This window comes from Micromesistius poutassou (assembly GCF_964030765.1).
Source record: "Micromesistius poutassou genome assembly, chromosome: 17".
Classification (NCBI taxonomy): Eukaryota; Metazoa; Chordata; class Actinopteri; order Gadiformes; family Gadidae; genus Micromesistius; species Micromesistius poutassou.
The window spans coordinates 2,607,313-2,622,472 of record NC_140287.1 but is presented as its reverse complement, the minus strand read 5'-3'; the positions used below and the strand labels follow the sequence as shown (position 1 = coordinate 2,622,472).

The window sequence follows — 15,160 nt, the reverse complement described above, 5'->3', positions numbered from 1 at the left end:
GCCTTTCTCAGTGATAAAGCAGACTTTCACCTTTACTGTATAAGAGCCCACTCACATCTAGCCACTGATCCACCAGTGTCTCCACGTCCTTCTTCATGACCTGCGCGTCACAGTCCGGGATCTTCTTCAGCTCGCTGAGCAGCTGCTTCCCGCGGCTGGAGAAGAGGTCCAGCTCCTGCTGCTTAGCAGACATGTTGGTCTTCACCGCCTCATGCTGCACCAGGATTTGAGAAGAGAAGGGAAGACACACCGACAACTCGTTGATTTATAAGGGTGAAGGTTCGGGATAAGAAGTGTCTGCAGGAGGGTAAGGTGTTTAGAAAGCTTGACAGATTTACTACATGGTACCAAATCTCTGGGTCCAAATAATCCATACTCAGGAGTGCTTAAAGTGATTCACTCATCTGGTTTCGATCCCTAATGTCTGCAGCCAACCTGGGTGACATCTTCCTCACTCATTGAGCAAGATGCCAAAACTGCAGCCTGCATAAACAGTACATTTCCATGCGACTTACTTAGGATAACGGGTGTTTGATTGCTAATGATGGTAGTCGGACCAACCTTGGACAGGGACCTCTTGGTTTCTTCGTGGTCCTTGAGAGCAGAGCTGATATCCACCACAGCCTCTGTGCTCTCCACGATGCCCGTGATGGAGGTCTTCAGCCCCTGGTACTCTCTCATCAACTCCACCAGGACCCCACACTGCTCCTGCCTGTCAGCAAAACAGCGTGATCGTTGTTTATTCACCAGGAGCAGTTTACTGGCTGAATGGTTAAAGGTTTGGTTATGTTTGTACAGATGGCAAACTATAAAAACTGTTTCCAGGTGCATCCAAATGATGTTAAAGACAAAAACAAATTGCCCTGCAGAAGATTCTAGCTCAGATAAAGCTCAGCACCTTCTCATGTAACACTGTCCTATTAAAAGGACATATTATACCACCAAAATCTGCCTCTTCCTGTGTTTTAGTGACATCACAAGTGGGCGTGTCCGCCTAGATGTATGACTGACAGATGAGCAACGTTTGCTACAGTCCACTGGGTAGGCTGGTAGACTGATCAGTCCAGCACACATCTAGCTGCACACGCCCACTTGTGATGTCACTAAAACACAGGAAAAGGCAACTTTACCTCTCCCGAGTCCCCCCGTACCTGTCTGAGATGAGTCTCTTGGTGTCCTCCCAGGTGGACTTCAAGAGGCTGATCTCCCGCAGCACCTCCCCTGTGAACTCTGCGTCCCGCTGGGCGAGCTGCTGGCCCTTGTCCCTCAGCCACTGCTCCTCGTGCTGGTGCGACTGGAGCTCGTCTTCCAGCTGGTTGAAGAAACGCAGCCTGGCGGAGGGGCCGGAGGTGGTTAAAGGCTGCAACATCCCGCTCATTCCAATGCCAACGTGAATGTGCCACTAACTACCACGCCTGTATCTCACGATGCGTTTTGAAACGCGATAGCGGCCGTGATCACGATAACGACGCTGGTATTGATTGTCCCCGGGGGGCTGTGCTCACCTCTGCTGCAGCGCCTGCAGGCTGGGCTCCTTCATGGTCTGGTGGTCGGCCTTCTCCTCGATGTCCTCCACGGTCTTCAGCAGCTGCTCCTTGCGTTGCCTGAAGGAGGTCCACAGGGCGCCCAGGGCCTCCGCCTCGCTCTGCTTTGAGCCCAGCAGGCTCCGGACGGCGTCCACCTCGGCGCTCAGCGCGTCGGCCAGGCAGCGGCAGGAGGTGCGCGCCCCCTGGCCGTCGCCCACGTGCAGGTGGCCCTTGCAGAGGCTGCTGTCCAGACCGGCCGCCAGGGCCTCCAGCCGGCCCACCTCGGGCACCACGGCCGACAGCTCCTGCTGCAGCTCCTCCACGCGGGCGCGGTCCCAGCTGCCCGCGCCCTCCACCGTCTGCCTCAGGCCCTGCAGGGTCGCCGCCGTCGTGCCCTGGGTCTGCAGGAAGGCCTGCAGCCGCTCCAGGCACTCCAGCTGGAGCTCGGCCGCCTGCCGGGCCTCCAGGTAGGGCAGGAGGCAGCTCTCCAGTCGGCAGCGGAGGAGCTGGGCGTCGCCGGGCTCGCAGGCCCGACACAGGCACTCCGTCTGCTGCTCCAGGATCTGCCTCACGACCGCCTGCTTCTGGAGAGCGGCTCGGTTCTCCTGACAGAGAGAGAGAGAGAGAGAGAGAGAGAGAGAGAGAGAGAGAGATGGTGAGAGGTTTCCAAAAGCTGTCTTTCAGTGTACCGTTCCAGGGTCACAATGTCCTGCAGTGTTTGGTTTGTTGCCCCACCCGAGGCAGAAGGCTATTCCTTTCTACACCTGAAAGGTCATCCTGCCATGGAATAATGTCTGTCTTTTGAGGTCCTCAAAACAATAACCTCAGCACTGATTTCTGTTCTCCAGCGCCACTGCTGTCCTCCTCACCTTCACTTGCGTCATGGCCGGTGGCAGGTGGGTGGTGTTGATCTGAGAGGCAGAGTGGAGGGTGGAGAGCATGTTCTCGCCCCACTGGGAGAACTTGACCAGAGCCTGGTCGAACTGCTCCACCTGCGACAGGTGGCTCTGCAGCTCCTGGGTCCTAGTGGTGGAGAAGATGTTGAATTTTTTTCAACAATTTTGAAATTCAACAATTTTTGTTGAATTTCAGAAAGATGTGGGAAATAAGTGTTGGCCTTTTAACAAAGTCATGTGTTATTCAACCATGCCAATAATTATTATACAACTTACATCAACAACTTATAACAACTAATTTAAACTTAGAACCTGGCTAATACCTGTGCTAATACTAGACATAATAGTAGCAAAAGTAAAGCTTAACAGAAGCTACATTTTGTTAAAATGTCAATGTTATCAGATTGCATGTGTGTATTAATACCTATTCTAGGATATAGTATACTAGCTTCCTTTTTTTGCAATTTTAGTTCACGTGAGAAATCTGCTGGGAATGACCCAGTGACACTGATAGCTCACTCAGGAGGTCAGTACCTCTGACCACCCAGGAGGTCAGTACCTCTGACCGCCCAGGAGGTCAGTACCTCTGACCCAGGAGGTCAGTACCTCTGACCCTGGAGGTCAGTACCTCTGACCACCCAGGAGGTCAGTACCTCTGACCCAGGAGGTCAGTACCTCTGACCCAGGCGGTCAGTACCTCTGACCACCCAGGAGGTCAGTACCTCTGACCCAGGAGGTCAGTACCTCTGATCACCCAGGAGGTCAGTACCTCTGACCCAGGAGGTCAGTACCTCTGACCGCCCAGGAGGTCAGTACCTCTGACCCAGGAGGTCAGTACCTCTGACCACCCAGGGGTCAGTACCTCTGATCACCCAGGAGGTCAGTACCTTTGATCACCCAGGAGGTCAGTACCTCTGACCCAGGAGGTCAGTACCTCTGACCACCCAGGAGGTCAGTACCTCTGACCCAGGAGGTCAGTACCTCTGACCACCCAGGAGGTCAGTACCTCTGACCCAGGAGGTCAGTACCTCTGACCACCCTGGAGGTCAGTACCTCTGATCACCCAGGAGGTCAGTACCTCTGACCCAGGAGGTCAGTACCTCTGACCACCCAGGAGGTCAGTACCTCTGACCGCCCAGGAGGTCAGTACCTCTGACCACCCAGGAGGTCAGTACCTCTGACCGCCCAGGAGGTCAGTACCTCTGACCACCCAGGAGGTCAGTACCTCTGATCACCCAGGAGGTCAGTACCTCTGACCACCCAGGAGGTCAGTACCTTTGATCACCCAGGAGGTCAGTACCTCTGACCCAGGCGGTCAGTACCTCTGACCCAGGAGGTCAGTACCTCTGACCCAGGAGGTCAGTACCTCTGACCACCCAGGAGGTCAGTACCTCTGACCACCCAGGAGGTCAGTACCTCTGACCCAGGAGGTCAGTACCTCTGATCACCCAGGAGGTCAGTACCTCTGACCCAGGAGGTCAGTACCTCTGACCACCCAGGAGGTCAGTACCTCTGACCACCCAGGAGGTCAGTACCTCTGATCACCCAGGAGGTCAGTACCTCTGATCACCCAGGAGGTCAGTACCTCTGACCCAGGAGGTCAGTACCTCTGATCACCCAGGAGGTCAGTACCTCTGACCCAGGAGGTCAGTACCTCTGATCACCCAGGAGGTCAGTACCTCTGACCCAGGAGGTCAGTACCTCTGACCCAGCGCCCTGAGGCAGGTCTGGCCCTGGCGGTCCGTACCTCTGGGGGACGGCGGCGTTCTGGGCGCTCCACCTCGTGTGCAGGGTCCCCAGGTCTTCAGTGAGCAGCTGGGCCCTCTGCTGGGGGGCGCTGGGCACCAGGGCCGAGGCCAGGGACCCCAGGCCCCCGTGACAGGCCTCCAGGGAGCGCAGCTCAGAGTGCAGACCCTGGAGGGGATGGAGGGCGACACATCGGATCCCTCATCTCATCACACGTGTCACCAGGAGGTGTTAAAGGTCCCATGACATGCCACCAGGTGTGGTGTGACTAGCCGCTACAAGCCGTTTTGAAAATCTGTCTCTTATGACATCACAGGTGGGCGTGTCCACCTAGAAGTGTGACGGATAGATGAGCAACGTTTGCTACAGTCCACTGGGTGGGCTGGTAGACTGATCTATCCAGCACACATCTAGGTGGACACGCCCACCTGTGATGGCCTTTTTACTATTATTTTCCACCGACAGTACGAGCTCTACTCGCCACGACTTGCCGTGGCACGACTTGGTTTGGTTCCAAGTACGTCGTGTTTCCATCTAGAACGTGGGCGGGTCGTCATAGCATGCATGCGCGAAACTACAGTGACGTACTTATCGTACGTACGTATCCACGCGACACATAAAGGGCTTGGCAACACAAAACACAACAATGGAGGACTTGGAGGTGATGGTACTTTCATGCTGTTCCTTCCATGTTGATCAATAATCAATCACTATTGTTGACTGAACGCTGATGCTAGTATTTATAGATGCCGGGTGTCAGACTCGGACGTCGCGCTCATCATGACTCGTCCAGTGGCGTCACTCTGGCCAATCAGTGGCCAGCGGCCTGTTTACGTCACACAAAAGTATCAGATCAGCTCTCTTGGAACCTCGACGGAGGTGAGACTAAAAAAGTACCAGTTAGCAGGTACCAGATACCTCATTTTAGTTATCGCTGGTACGGTCGGTGGAAAAAGGCCTATCGTTCTAGTACTAGAAGTATGGGGTTTGTGGGTTTGTGGTGTACCCTGCGCTGATCAGTTTGGTTGAGTTGAGTTTTATTTAGTGTTTGGTTTGTGGTGTACCTGTAAGTCCTGCAGCTCGCTGATCAGTTTGGTTGAGTTGAGTTTTATTTTGTGTTTGGTTTGTGGTGTACCTGTAAGTCCTGCAGCTCGCTGATCAGTTTGGTTGAGTTGAGTTTTATTTTGTGTTTGGTTTGTGGTGTACCTGTAAGTCCTGCAGCTCGCTGATCAGTTTGCTTTTGTCGGTGGAGAGTCGGCGGCTCTCTGGGTTAGAGAGCGACTCGCTTCTCTCTAAGCAGGACACAAAGCTGGACCGGTCCTTCTCATACCTGCAGGACAGCAACAAAGAAGTTATTTATTATTGTCATTTCACCAGTACTAAGTACTATAAAATTTAATGTGATCTCTGCATTGAACACATCACTAGCAGCAGGCCTACTGCCTAGTGCCTTGGTCAAGGGCACCGGCAGGAGTATTAACCGTACATGATTGTCTGGTAGAAACCGGAGCACCCATAGGAAACCTACGTGAACTCCACCGCCCCCCCTCCCACCCCGGGGTTCAAACCCAGGACCTTCTTGATGTGAGGCAGCAGTACTAACCACCCAACTTCACCCAACTAACTCTGAACCCCAGCCCATGTCCTTGTTCAGCCCTGCGTCTCACTTCTGCCAGAGTGACAGCAGACCCTCCAGCTGGCTCTGCTTGTCCTTGGCCTGCTGGACGTTGACATCGTAGCTGGCCTGCAGCGCGGCCGCTGCTCTCTCCGCCTTCTCTTTGTCGCTGAGTCTCCGGGCGCTGGCGGACAGGGTCAGCACGGTGGCCTTCAGCTTCTCCAGGCCCTGGCACACGTCCTGGGGGATAACGGGAGGGGCGAGTTAGGACGCATGTTAAACGTCAAGGAACAACCCCTAACGCTCAGCCCTAGCACCTCACTCTAAGCCCTAACCCCTAACGCTGAACACTTGCTGAACACGCCCAACGCAAGGCAAGGCAACTTTATTTATATAGCACTTTTCATACACGGGGCAGTTTCCAAGTGCTTCACAATAGATAAGTAAAAGAAAATAAAGTCAAAGTTAAAAAATTGTTTTAAAAGTAGTCAGAGTCTTAAATCCTCAGGGAGTTTATTCCAGCTAATGGTTGCATAGTAACTAAATCCTGCATTCCCATGTTTCGTGTTGACTCTGGGGATAATTAACAGATTGGTCTCAGAAGATCTTAGTGGTCTAGAAGGCTTATAAGAATTGGTGTAACGTGTTAAAAAAAATTTGTATTTTTTAGGATTCTAGCAGCAGCGTTCTGAACAAGCTGTAGTTGCCTTCGAGTTTTTTTTGGGAGACCTGTAAGGAGACCATCGCAGTAATCAAGCTTACTAGTGATGAAGGCATGTACAAGTTTTTTAAGTCTTGGGTAGACATGAGCCCTCTAAGTCTTGCTACGTTTTTAAGGTTGCAGATTTTGTAACTGATTTGATGTGACTGTCGAAATGTAAATCTGAATCCATGATAACCCCTAGTTCTGTTTCATTCCTTCCTGACTGCCAGTGGCAGTACACAAAGTGGATATGTCTCCTCACGCTCCACGCAGGTCGAGACTTTATATAAACAAGCCTGGCCACACACGCAAACCAGGGGAGCAGGCTAACAGCAGGCGGGGGGGGCCTGACTGGCTTGCATTTGTTTGCCTGGTTGCGGTTGTGAAATTGGTCTGCTAGAAGTTCTGACGCGTCCTGTGGCCTAGTCACAGTTCTCACCCAGATTCCCTGGTTGGCCACCTAGTTTTGATTTTGAACAATGCTGGCGTGTGCCTCTTGTGGAGCTCCGCTTCAGGTTGAGGTTGGCCATGAGTTGTGCCCCGAGTGTCTGGGGGTGGGTCACCTTAGGGAAGCCCTGTCTGACCCATGCATGAACTGTGGCATTTTACCACTCTCTGTGAGAGAGGGAAGGCTGCGTCAGGTGGAAGGCCTCCTGTTTGGAGGTGACCTTCCATCCCCTGGGGTCGCTTGTAGAAGCTCTGGTCCCCGCAAACAGCGGGAGAAGCGCAGAGGCATGCCATATGGAGAGCGCAGAAGCCCTGAACTCAAAAGGGTGAAGGAGAAGGCTCCCTCTCGCAAGGAGATGGAGGCGTTACGAGCTGAGCTAGAACAGCTTAAAGCATGTGCTCGTCCACACAGACAACACCTCAGCTGTGTTTCATATCAACCATCAAGGAGGTACCAGGTCACTGGAGTCCCTTAGGGAAGCCCAGAGACTATGGATATGGGCTCATCCTCGGATGGCCTCCTTGAGGGTGATGCACCTCCTAGGCAGAGCAAACTCTGTGGCAGATTACCTCTCACGCCAGAGGCTACCCCCTGGGGAATGGCGGCTGCACCCGCAGGTAGTGCAGATGATTTGGGACCGGTACGGGAGGCCCAGGAAGACCTGTTTGCCTCAGAGTGCACAACTCACCGTCCCTTATGGTTCTCCTTGGCAGAGACCAGTGCTCCGCTGGGGATAGACGCTCTCGCCAACACCTGGCCGAGGGGTCTCCTTTATGCATTCCCTCCGATCCCCCTGATAATGCTCACGCATCACGTCCTCGTAGTGGCCCCCAAGTGGCCAGCGAGGACATGGTTCTCTGTACTCCTCAGTCTGCTAGACAGAGAACCGCGGCAGCTCCCAGTGAGGATGGACCTCCTGTCCCAGCTCGAGGGGAAGGTTTGGCATCCGTCTCCGAGCCTCCTTAAACTCCGGGTATGGCCGTTGACAGGGATCGGTCACTCTTGACTGACCTCGGGCCCTCAATTTGTGAGACCTTGCGGAATGCAAGAGCTCCTTCCACGAGAGTGGTGTATGTTAACTGCTGGGCTGCATTCTCTACATGGTGCGGGGAAAGGGAGTTGGACCCAGTCTCCTGCCCCTTACAGGACATACTGCGGTACCTGCAGTATCTTTTTGATGTAGGCCGGGCCGCCTCAACCTTGAAGGTGCACGTGGCAGACATATCTTTTAACCATGGCCATATTGGTGGCAGGCCAGTCGGAGCGCATTACTGGGTGACACAGTTTCTGCGTGGTACCAGGAGGCTACGTCCTCCTAAGATAAGGCGTGCTGCAGCATGGGACATACCACTGGTCCTGCAGGCCCTGTGCGAGTCACCCTTTGAGCCTATGGCAGAGGTGACTTTGAGAAATGCGTCAATGAAAACGGCTTTTCTTTTGGCAATTACAACAGCCAAGCGTGTGTTTGTTGGAAGGCAGACGGCTCTGGGGTGATACTGTGGCCGAATATTTGCCTTCCTACCAAAGGTTTTATCCTCCAACCATGTTAATCGGGGGCATCCCATCCTCCTCCTTTCAGTTCCCGGCTGGAGGAGAGGGCCAATTTGCTGTGCCCAGTCTGAGCGCTGCGGCTGTATATTGAGGCAACGCAGGGCTTTAGGCGCTCAGAGCAGCTGTTTGTCTGCTATGGCGGAAATAACAGGGGACAAACAGAGGCTCTCCCACTGGGTTGTCGAGGCAATCAAACAGGCTTATGACGTAGCAGGTAAACCTGCCCCCCCTCAGAGGTTATCTGTCATTCCACCAGGGGTGTGGCCACATCCTGGGCGGCAATGAGGGGGGAGTCACTATCAGAGGTCTGTGCGGCGGCGGCGTCCTGGACAGCACCCTGCACATTCTCAAGGTTTTATCGCCTTAACGCGGCCTCTGGGTCCACGCTGGCGTCGGCTATCCTACCGTTGGCTTCTACAGTTGACCAATAGGTGGGTGTTGTTCCTCGTCACACTGCTGGTATAAGTCATCCACTTTGTGTACTGCCACTGGCAGTCATCCAGGAATTCACAGAACCATAGTTCTGTGAACGATTTCTGGCTTTGATTGAGTGTGGTAACCCCACACTCTCAACCATCATCCCTAACTGCTAAACCCCGGGGAGTCCCAATGCATGCTGAACGTCCTGAGAGTGGAGAAGACTAACGCTGAACTGTAATCCCCTTCACTTCAGAAAAAAACCGTTTAGCCCTTCACGTGTTTATGCTTCAGTAAAAGGACGTGAGGACGTACCGTGTGGCTTTGAAGAGCTTTGTAGGTCTCTGACGACGACGAGCAGGATATTGGCTGCTCCAGTGTAGCGTGCAGACCAATGAGGGATGCCTGTGTCTGGAAACATGACCAAATGACAATACTATTATGAGTATTATCAATGTAAGACAGATATTGTTGCCAAAAACACAAACAAACTGGCCGAAAATCCTACAACTTAATTAGTATGTTTATATTGAGTGTCTGTGTCGTTGTTGTAGCTTCTAGGCTACATTAAAGTAATCAAGCAAATAAATACGAACACTGGGAACAATAGAAATGGCCAACAAATGGTCCGTGGATCCTCAGGTCTTTGGAGAAGATAATTGTACTACAGCGTGTTCAAGAACCCGCTGCCTCCCGTTTCCCCCTCCTCCTCCTCCCTCTGTATCGTACCTCCTCCAGGCTGGCGTTGAACTTCTGCTGGTGGGAGAAGCTCTCCTCCAGCCTGGCCTGGAGCTGCTGCACGCTCTCCCTCAGCTCCTCCCAGTACCTCCCAGTCTGGGTGAGCCGGGCCCTGACGCGGGCAGACTCCCCCGAGGACAGGAACTGGCCCAGCGCCTGGGAGTCGGTCTCCAGCCGGGAGTGGACCTCCTCCCGCTCCCGGAGCTCCGAGCTCACCGCCTGGACACACGGGACGGACAGAGGGGAGCAGAGGGGCCAGGGTGAGAGGCGGTGGCTCTGATCGCCTTCCATGACGTCACATGGTGGTTTCGGTTGTGGGTCAGAATCCCAACCTCTCAGAATGGCAATATTCCAGTGTTGTTCATGTAAATGTATATGTAATACAAATCAGTAATCATTGAGCAGACATTATGAATTAAACAAGCATCCTAGAGTACATTTCTGTTAGGTAAGGCCTATCCAGGCTCCTAGGGGTGCCAAAGTAGCTGCTGATGTCAGGACTGATGCTGAATGTGTGTCAGTGTCTGATTACGTGAATGTTTCTGTTTCTGATTGGATGTGTGTTTCCGTAGTCACTAAATTAGCACATGTATACATCTTTTGTGTGCACTTTCCCCCTTCTTATTCATTATTCTGTCTGTTTTAGCGTTTTTGCGGTGACTGACTGGATGCCTGGCATATCGCAGTGACTACAACTAAATGTCTGGACTATCCTTACAGTTAACCAGCCAGCACACCATCACCATAGACATTACTTTTATGATTTAAAATGTTTTGCCCGTATGTATGTCTGTCAAGTATGGCACCCATTGCACTCCTGATCATCCCTGGAAGGAGGGACCCCCCCCCACTCTGAAGGAGGACCCCCCCCACTCTGAAGGAGGGAGCCCCCCCACTCTGAAGGAGGGACCCCCCCCACTCTGAAGGAGGGACCCCCACTCTGAAGGAGGGACCCCCCCCACTCTGAAGGAGGGACCCCCCCCACTCTGAAGGAGGGACCCCCCCACTCTGAAGGAGGGACCCCCCACTCTGCGCTCCTCCTCTAGATTTCCTCCTTGCTGATTAAGGGAGTTTTTTCTTGCCCTCTGTGTTGCTAGGGTCAGGGGGTCAGGGGGGTGTCAGAAATATATACGGCCTGTTAAGCCCTTTGAGACTGTACCGGTGATTAAGGGCTATACAAATAAAATTGAATTGAATTGAACCTTTCAGCAGCTGGGAGTCGCTATCCTCGTGTGTCTCCCCAAAAAAGTAACACACAATAATTTAAGTAAAAAGTCTGAAGAAATTTGCTGTAGATACAGCATCACATGATACTGCTCAGTATTAGTCGTTCAGAAGACGCTTCTATCCAAAGCGTCTCAAGAGTTCCTTGTTGTTATGTCACCCAATGTTGGAGGCCACCCCTGAGGTGAACACCCAGGTTACCTTCACAGTGCTGATCTGCTGCTCCAGCGGGGCAGAGGAGCCCTTCAGGGGGTCCAGCTGCTTCTCCTTGTCTGAGATCCAGACGGAGAAGGCCTCAAAGCCGCGCCCAAACTGCTCCCACTGGACTCGCATCCCCTCAAGGGTCGCCATGCTGGAACAGAATGAGCGTCACACGCATACTATTACACCACTAGGACTACAATATACTTTTTGTCTACACACCCTGACAACAGCAGCCGCTGAAGAATACTAAGTGTGTTATTGGGAAGTTAGTTTTAGTACTCGAACGATGGGAGCCATTACAGAGAAACAGGCACCCTCCCAGACCTCCTAGACCATTTACAACAGGCATCAGGTTGACTGTCCAAACACAACATGAGTGCTGCTCAATCTTTAATCTTTACAACTAAGAGGGGAGAGAGGGTCGGCCTGGCTCTTCCTTTAGGGATGACTCAGGGCTAAGTTAAGGGCTCTTAGTTCATGATACAAAAGCCCATATTATCCATCCCTTACGTTGCAGATTCAGTTTTGTATAGTCATCTAATGTGACGTTATCTGAGACATCTCTTGTAACTGTGATAAAGGACTAATTAGATGTGCCTGACGTGACATTCTGCTTAGCTCTGCTTAGTTCAGTGTTGACGGTGAAGGCCGTCCCAGGAGGACACCGCGGTAGAAGAACGTCGTGACCTACTCTTTCTTGAGGCTGGCCTCCGCCTGGTCCACCTGCTGGCTGAGGGCCCGCGCCTGCCCCACGAGCAGGGCCTTGTTCCTGGGGCCCAGCTGGATCTCAGTGGCCCTCTTCAGCAGAGTGTTCATGTGGGAGACCTCCGCCTCACACTGCTTCAGTAGCACCTTAGAGACGCACAGAGCAAAAGAGTGAGCACATTTCTCTGCTGGTCAAACAAACGGGCAATCCAAAACCACACGTGTCTATAAAACACACGTTGGCTTGTCATGTTTTGCTTATTTTGACACGTAATTTGTCTTATGCTTATGCTGACTTTATAAGCAAAGACATTTTGTGATTCTGTAATATATATATTTTTTAGCTGTACTTTGTGATATTCAGGTCTGTATTAAGTTTGAGTGTCACGAAAAGCGCTGTGCACGGGAAGCGTCCGACCCCACTCACCCTGGCCTGGCTCAGCTCCGCCCCCAGGCTCTCGGGGCTGCTGAAGTTCAGGTCTCTGTCGGAGGCGGCGCGCGCCTTGTTCACAAACTCCCGCACCGCTTCCTGCTGACTGTCAAACTCCTGCCAAGCCGCCAGGGTGACCTGTGGACGACACAGCGGCACGCGTATAACGACGAGGTCGTCTCGAGTACAGAGCACCACGGGGCGGGTTTCACTACGTATATTATATATTAAATATTGCGTTGAGTTCTACAACGTGCTCCCATTTACTTGGGATCGGACTGCTTTTTACATGTGGCGCGGAGGACAACCCACAGGAGTCGTCGTGTGGAGTGCATTCTGTCATGTTGTCAGATAATCGACTCGTGTTGAATTAAGATTCTCACGGCCGACGGACAGAGATGGAGCTGTGACTTGGGCAACACGTAGCTCAATCAAATCTCTGCTACGAGCCGCACCGTAACAACAAGCCTCCCTCTCTCTGCCTCACCTCCAGGCTCTGCTCCTGGGAGTCCATGCTCTGCTCCATCTTGCTGAGCGTGTTCTCCAGGCTCTGCAGGTCCTGCTGCAGGGAGTCGCCCACGCCCTCCTCCGCCTGGAGCTGCTGCCCCCTGGCGGTCAGCTGCTGCACGTCCTTCCGCCGCTGCTTCAGGCGCTTCAGCAGCTGCTGCGGACGGCCAGACGCAAGGGGTTACCACGGCGATAACACTTACCTCGGCGCTCCATCGCTGCATCACCTCAGCCCTGCGTCGTTTACGCCCCAGGCCCCACCCCCTCACATTCACCACTTTATCACCTTCATCGTGTCATTCACCAACCTGTATTTTATCAACCTATATTTTCTGTAATTATGTTTGATCAAAGTTATTGTTTCTGTGAAACAGGCAAAAATATATTGAATATTGTAACTGACTTTCCTGCCTTATCTTGGTTTTTATTTACTTGCCCTAGAATTGAGTAAAAGTATTTTGGAACATTGTAATAAAAGGGAAGTAGAAAAGATTGAAAGAGGGACGCCGACAAACATAGAAACAAATAAACGACAAAAAATAACCAAAATAAACGAGAAAAATGAAGAAAGAAAGAAACCAAGAGAGAACTCCTCCTCCTCCTACCTGTCGTCCGAGGAGCAGCTGCTGGGCCTCGCGGACCGTCTGGGAGTCCAGGACCCGGACGGCCTCCGCCTGCGCCTCCTTCTGCCCCTCCACCACCTCCGCTAGGGTGCTCCTCACCTCCTCCCGGAACTGGACGCAGTCCCCCACCGCCAGCACCATCTTCTCCGCCTGGGAGCAAGGCAGCACGGAGAGCAGGGTCCACAAAGGCCTTTTAGAATGACGCCTTCTTATCGCCAAACTGGAATCTACTTCATATGTAACCCCGGATGGTTTATCTGCTGAGTGGTCAAATGTATCCACCACAGGTGTACAACTTGGACCCTGTTCGTATGTTCTCATCATTTAGTAACTATAGATACACTATACTGTTATTTATTATATTATTCCTTTTCCTATCTTGTCTTATTTGTTTTATTTTGTTTCACCAAATGTCCGCACTGGGATGAATAAAGTCATCCATTTGATCTGTTCTCATCCCATTGTCACTCTTCAACAGGAGACATTCACCAGGCAACATACCACAGGCAGACCATGAAGTCCATCACTCTAAACAAACGCCTTGATGTGGCAAAGCGTGTGTTCAGAGTTCACCTGGACTCTGCATAGCCTCCCCCTCCCACTTATTGTATGTTGTACGTCCTGGCACTTAATGTATGCACTTATTGTATGTCGTACTTAGTTAAAGTCCTTAGTTGTGTAGCTTCTTATCCTAGCTATCTTTGTTGTATACTGGGAATGGGTTAACCTTTCAATTACGATATTGATAATGGTTGTTAGTGCTTTGCACTTGGTTCTATGAACATCCTTACTGTACCGACAGCGAGATATTGTTTCACCACCATCAAATGTACTTAGTGTAAGTCGCTTTGGATAAAAGCGTCTGCTAAATGCCCTGAATGTAAATGTTAATGTAAAAGCCACAGCAATAACTTGGAGACATACAGAGGTGGAGTGTTTAAATAGTGAGGTGAAAACGATACAACACTTATGCAGCTCTATTCCTTGTCTGAACTAATCATCATTAATTAATCGTCATTAATAAGGGTTTTAGAAACAAAAGACCATTTATTGGACACAATCTCATAGCTAACGACAATCCACTGTGTCTTGCACATCATGGCCTTGATGACCGCACTTTAACGCACCACAGGTGATTATTATGGGATGTGCTCCTTTAAACTGATCTTCTTAAACTGAAACCTAACCAGCCTCAGTAGCAGCGTTTAACAATCAAAGTGAAAACGGTCAAAAGGATTCAATGCCAAACAGCGTTGGAACACGCCCCCCCTACCTCCGACAGAGAGGTGATGAGGCCCTTGAAGTCGACGGAGAGCTTGCCGAGGGCCCCTCCGTGGCGCTGGCCGTCGCTGTCACTGCACACCTCTATGAGGGCCGCCATGCGCGTCCGCAGCCATCCCAGGTTGCCCTCCTGGAGCTCTGCGTCCTGCCGCAACTCCTGGAGGTCAACACAGCACACACACACACACACACACACACAGACCTGAGCAACTTGTGTAGACCATTACAAACTGAGCCAGGCTGGGGTTCGTTCCTGTGTTTCTTCCCTTTGGATTAGAGGAGGTCATGTCATGAGTGTCATTTGGGGAAGTCTTTTAGTGTGGCCTGTTAACCAGGTAGGATTTTACACCTGTATTTCTTATTTTAGTCTTATTTTAGTAACAGTGACAAAATGGAATAGATCACTATGTTGAAGATCATGTAAGACGAACAATAAAATAAAATACAAACAAAACGATTAAAAAGAACGCTATAATGACCTTGAATGCCCCAATTTTTCAAGCAGAATTGCCTCGACCCACAGAAGCATGAATTACATTGACAGTA

At 51.7% G+C, this 15,160-nt stretch overlaps 1 protein-coding gene across 1 annotated transcript in view; it reads right to left on the bottom strand.

Moving 5' to 3' along the window:
- Positions 1-15,160, bottom strand: part of syne1b (spectrin repeat containing, nuclear envelope 1b) — a gene marked incomplete at its 3' end in the record, with an annotated part of 121,983 nt that overhangs the window by 75,100 nt on the left and 31,723 nt on the right. Inside the window, 16 exon segments of the mRNA XM_084481675.1 lie at positions 56-214; positions 562-712; positions 1,152-1,331; positions 1,506-2,131; positions 2,396-2,549; positions 4,170-4,336; positions 5,375-5,498; positions 5,836-6,023; positions 9,218-9,313; positions 9,632-9,859; positions 11,066-11,216; positions 11,760-11,920; positions 12,201-12,341; positions 12,691-12,867; positions 13,316-13,483; positions 14,607-14,771. Of these exon segments, the coding sequence (XP_084337801.1) occupies positions 56-214; positions 562-712; positions 1,152-1,331; positions 1,506-2,131; positions 2,396-2,549; positions 4,170-4,336; positions 5,375-5,498; positions 5,836-6,023; positions 9,218-9,313; positions 9,632-9,859; positions 11,066-11,216; positions 11,760-11,920; positions 12,201-12,341; positions 12,691-12,867; positions 13,316-13,483; positions 14,607-14,771 (3,036 nt within the window).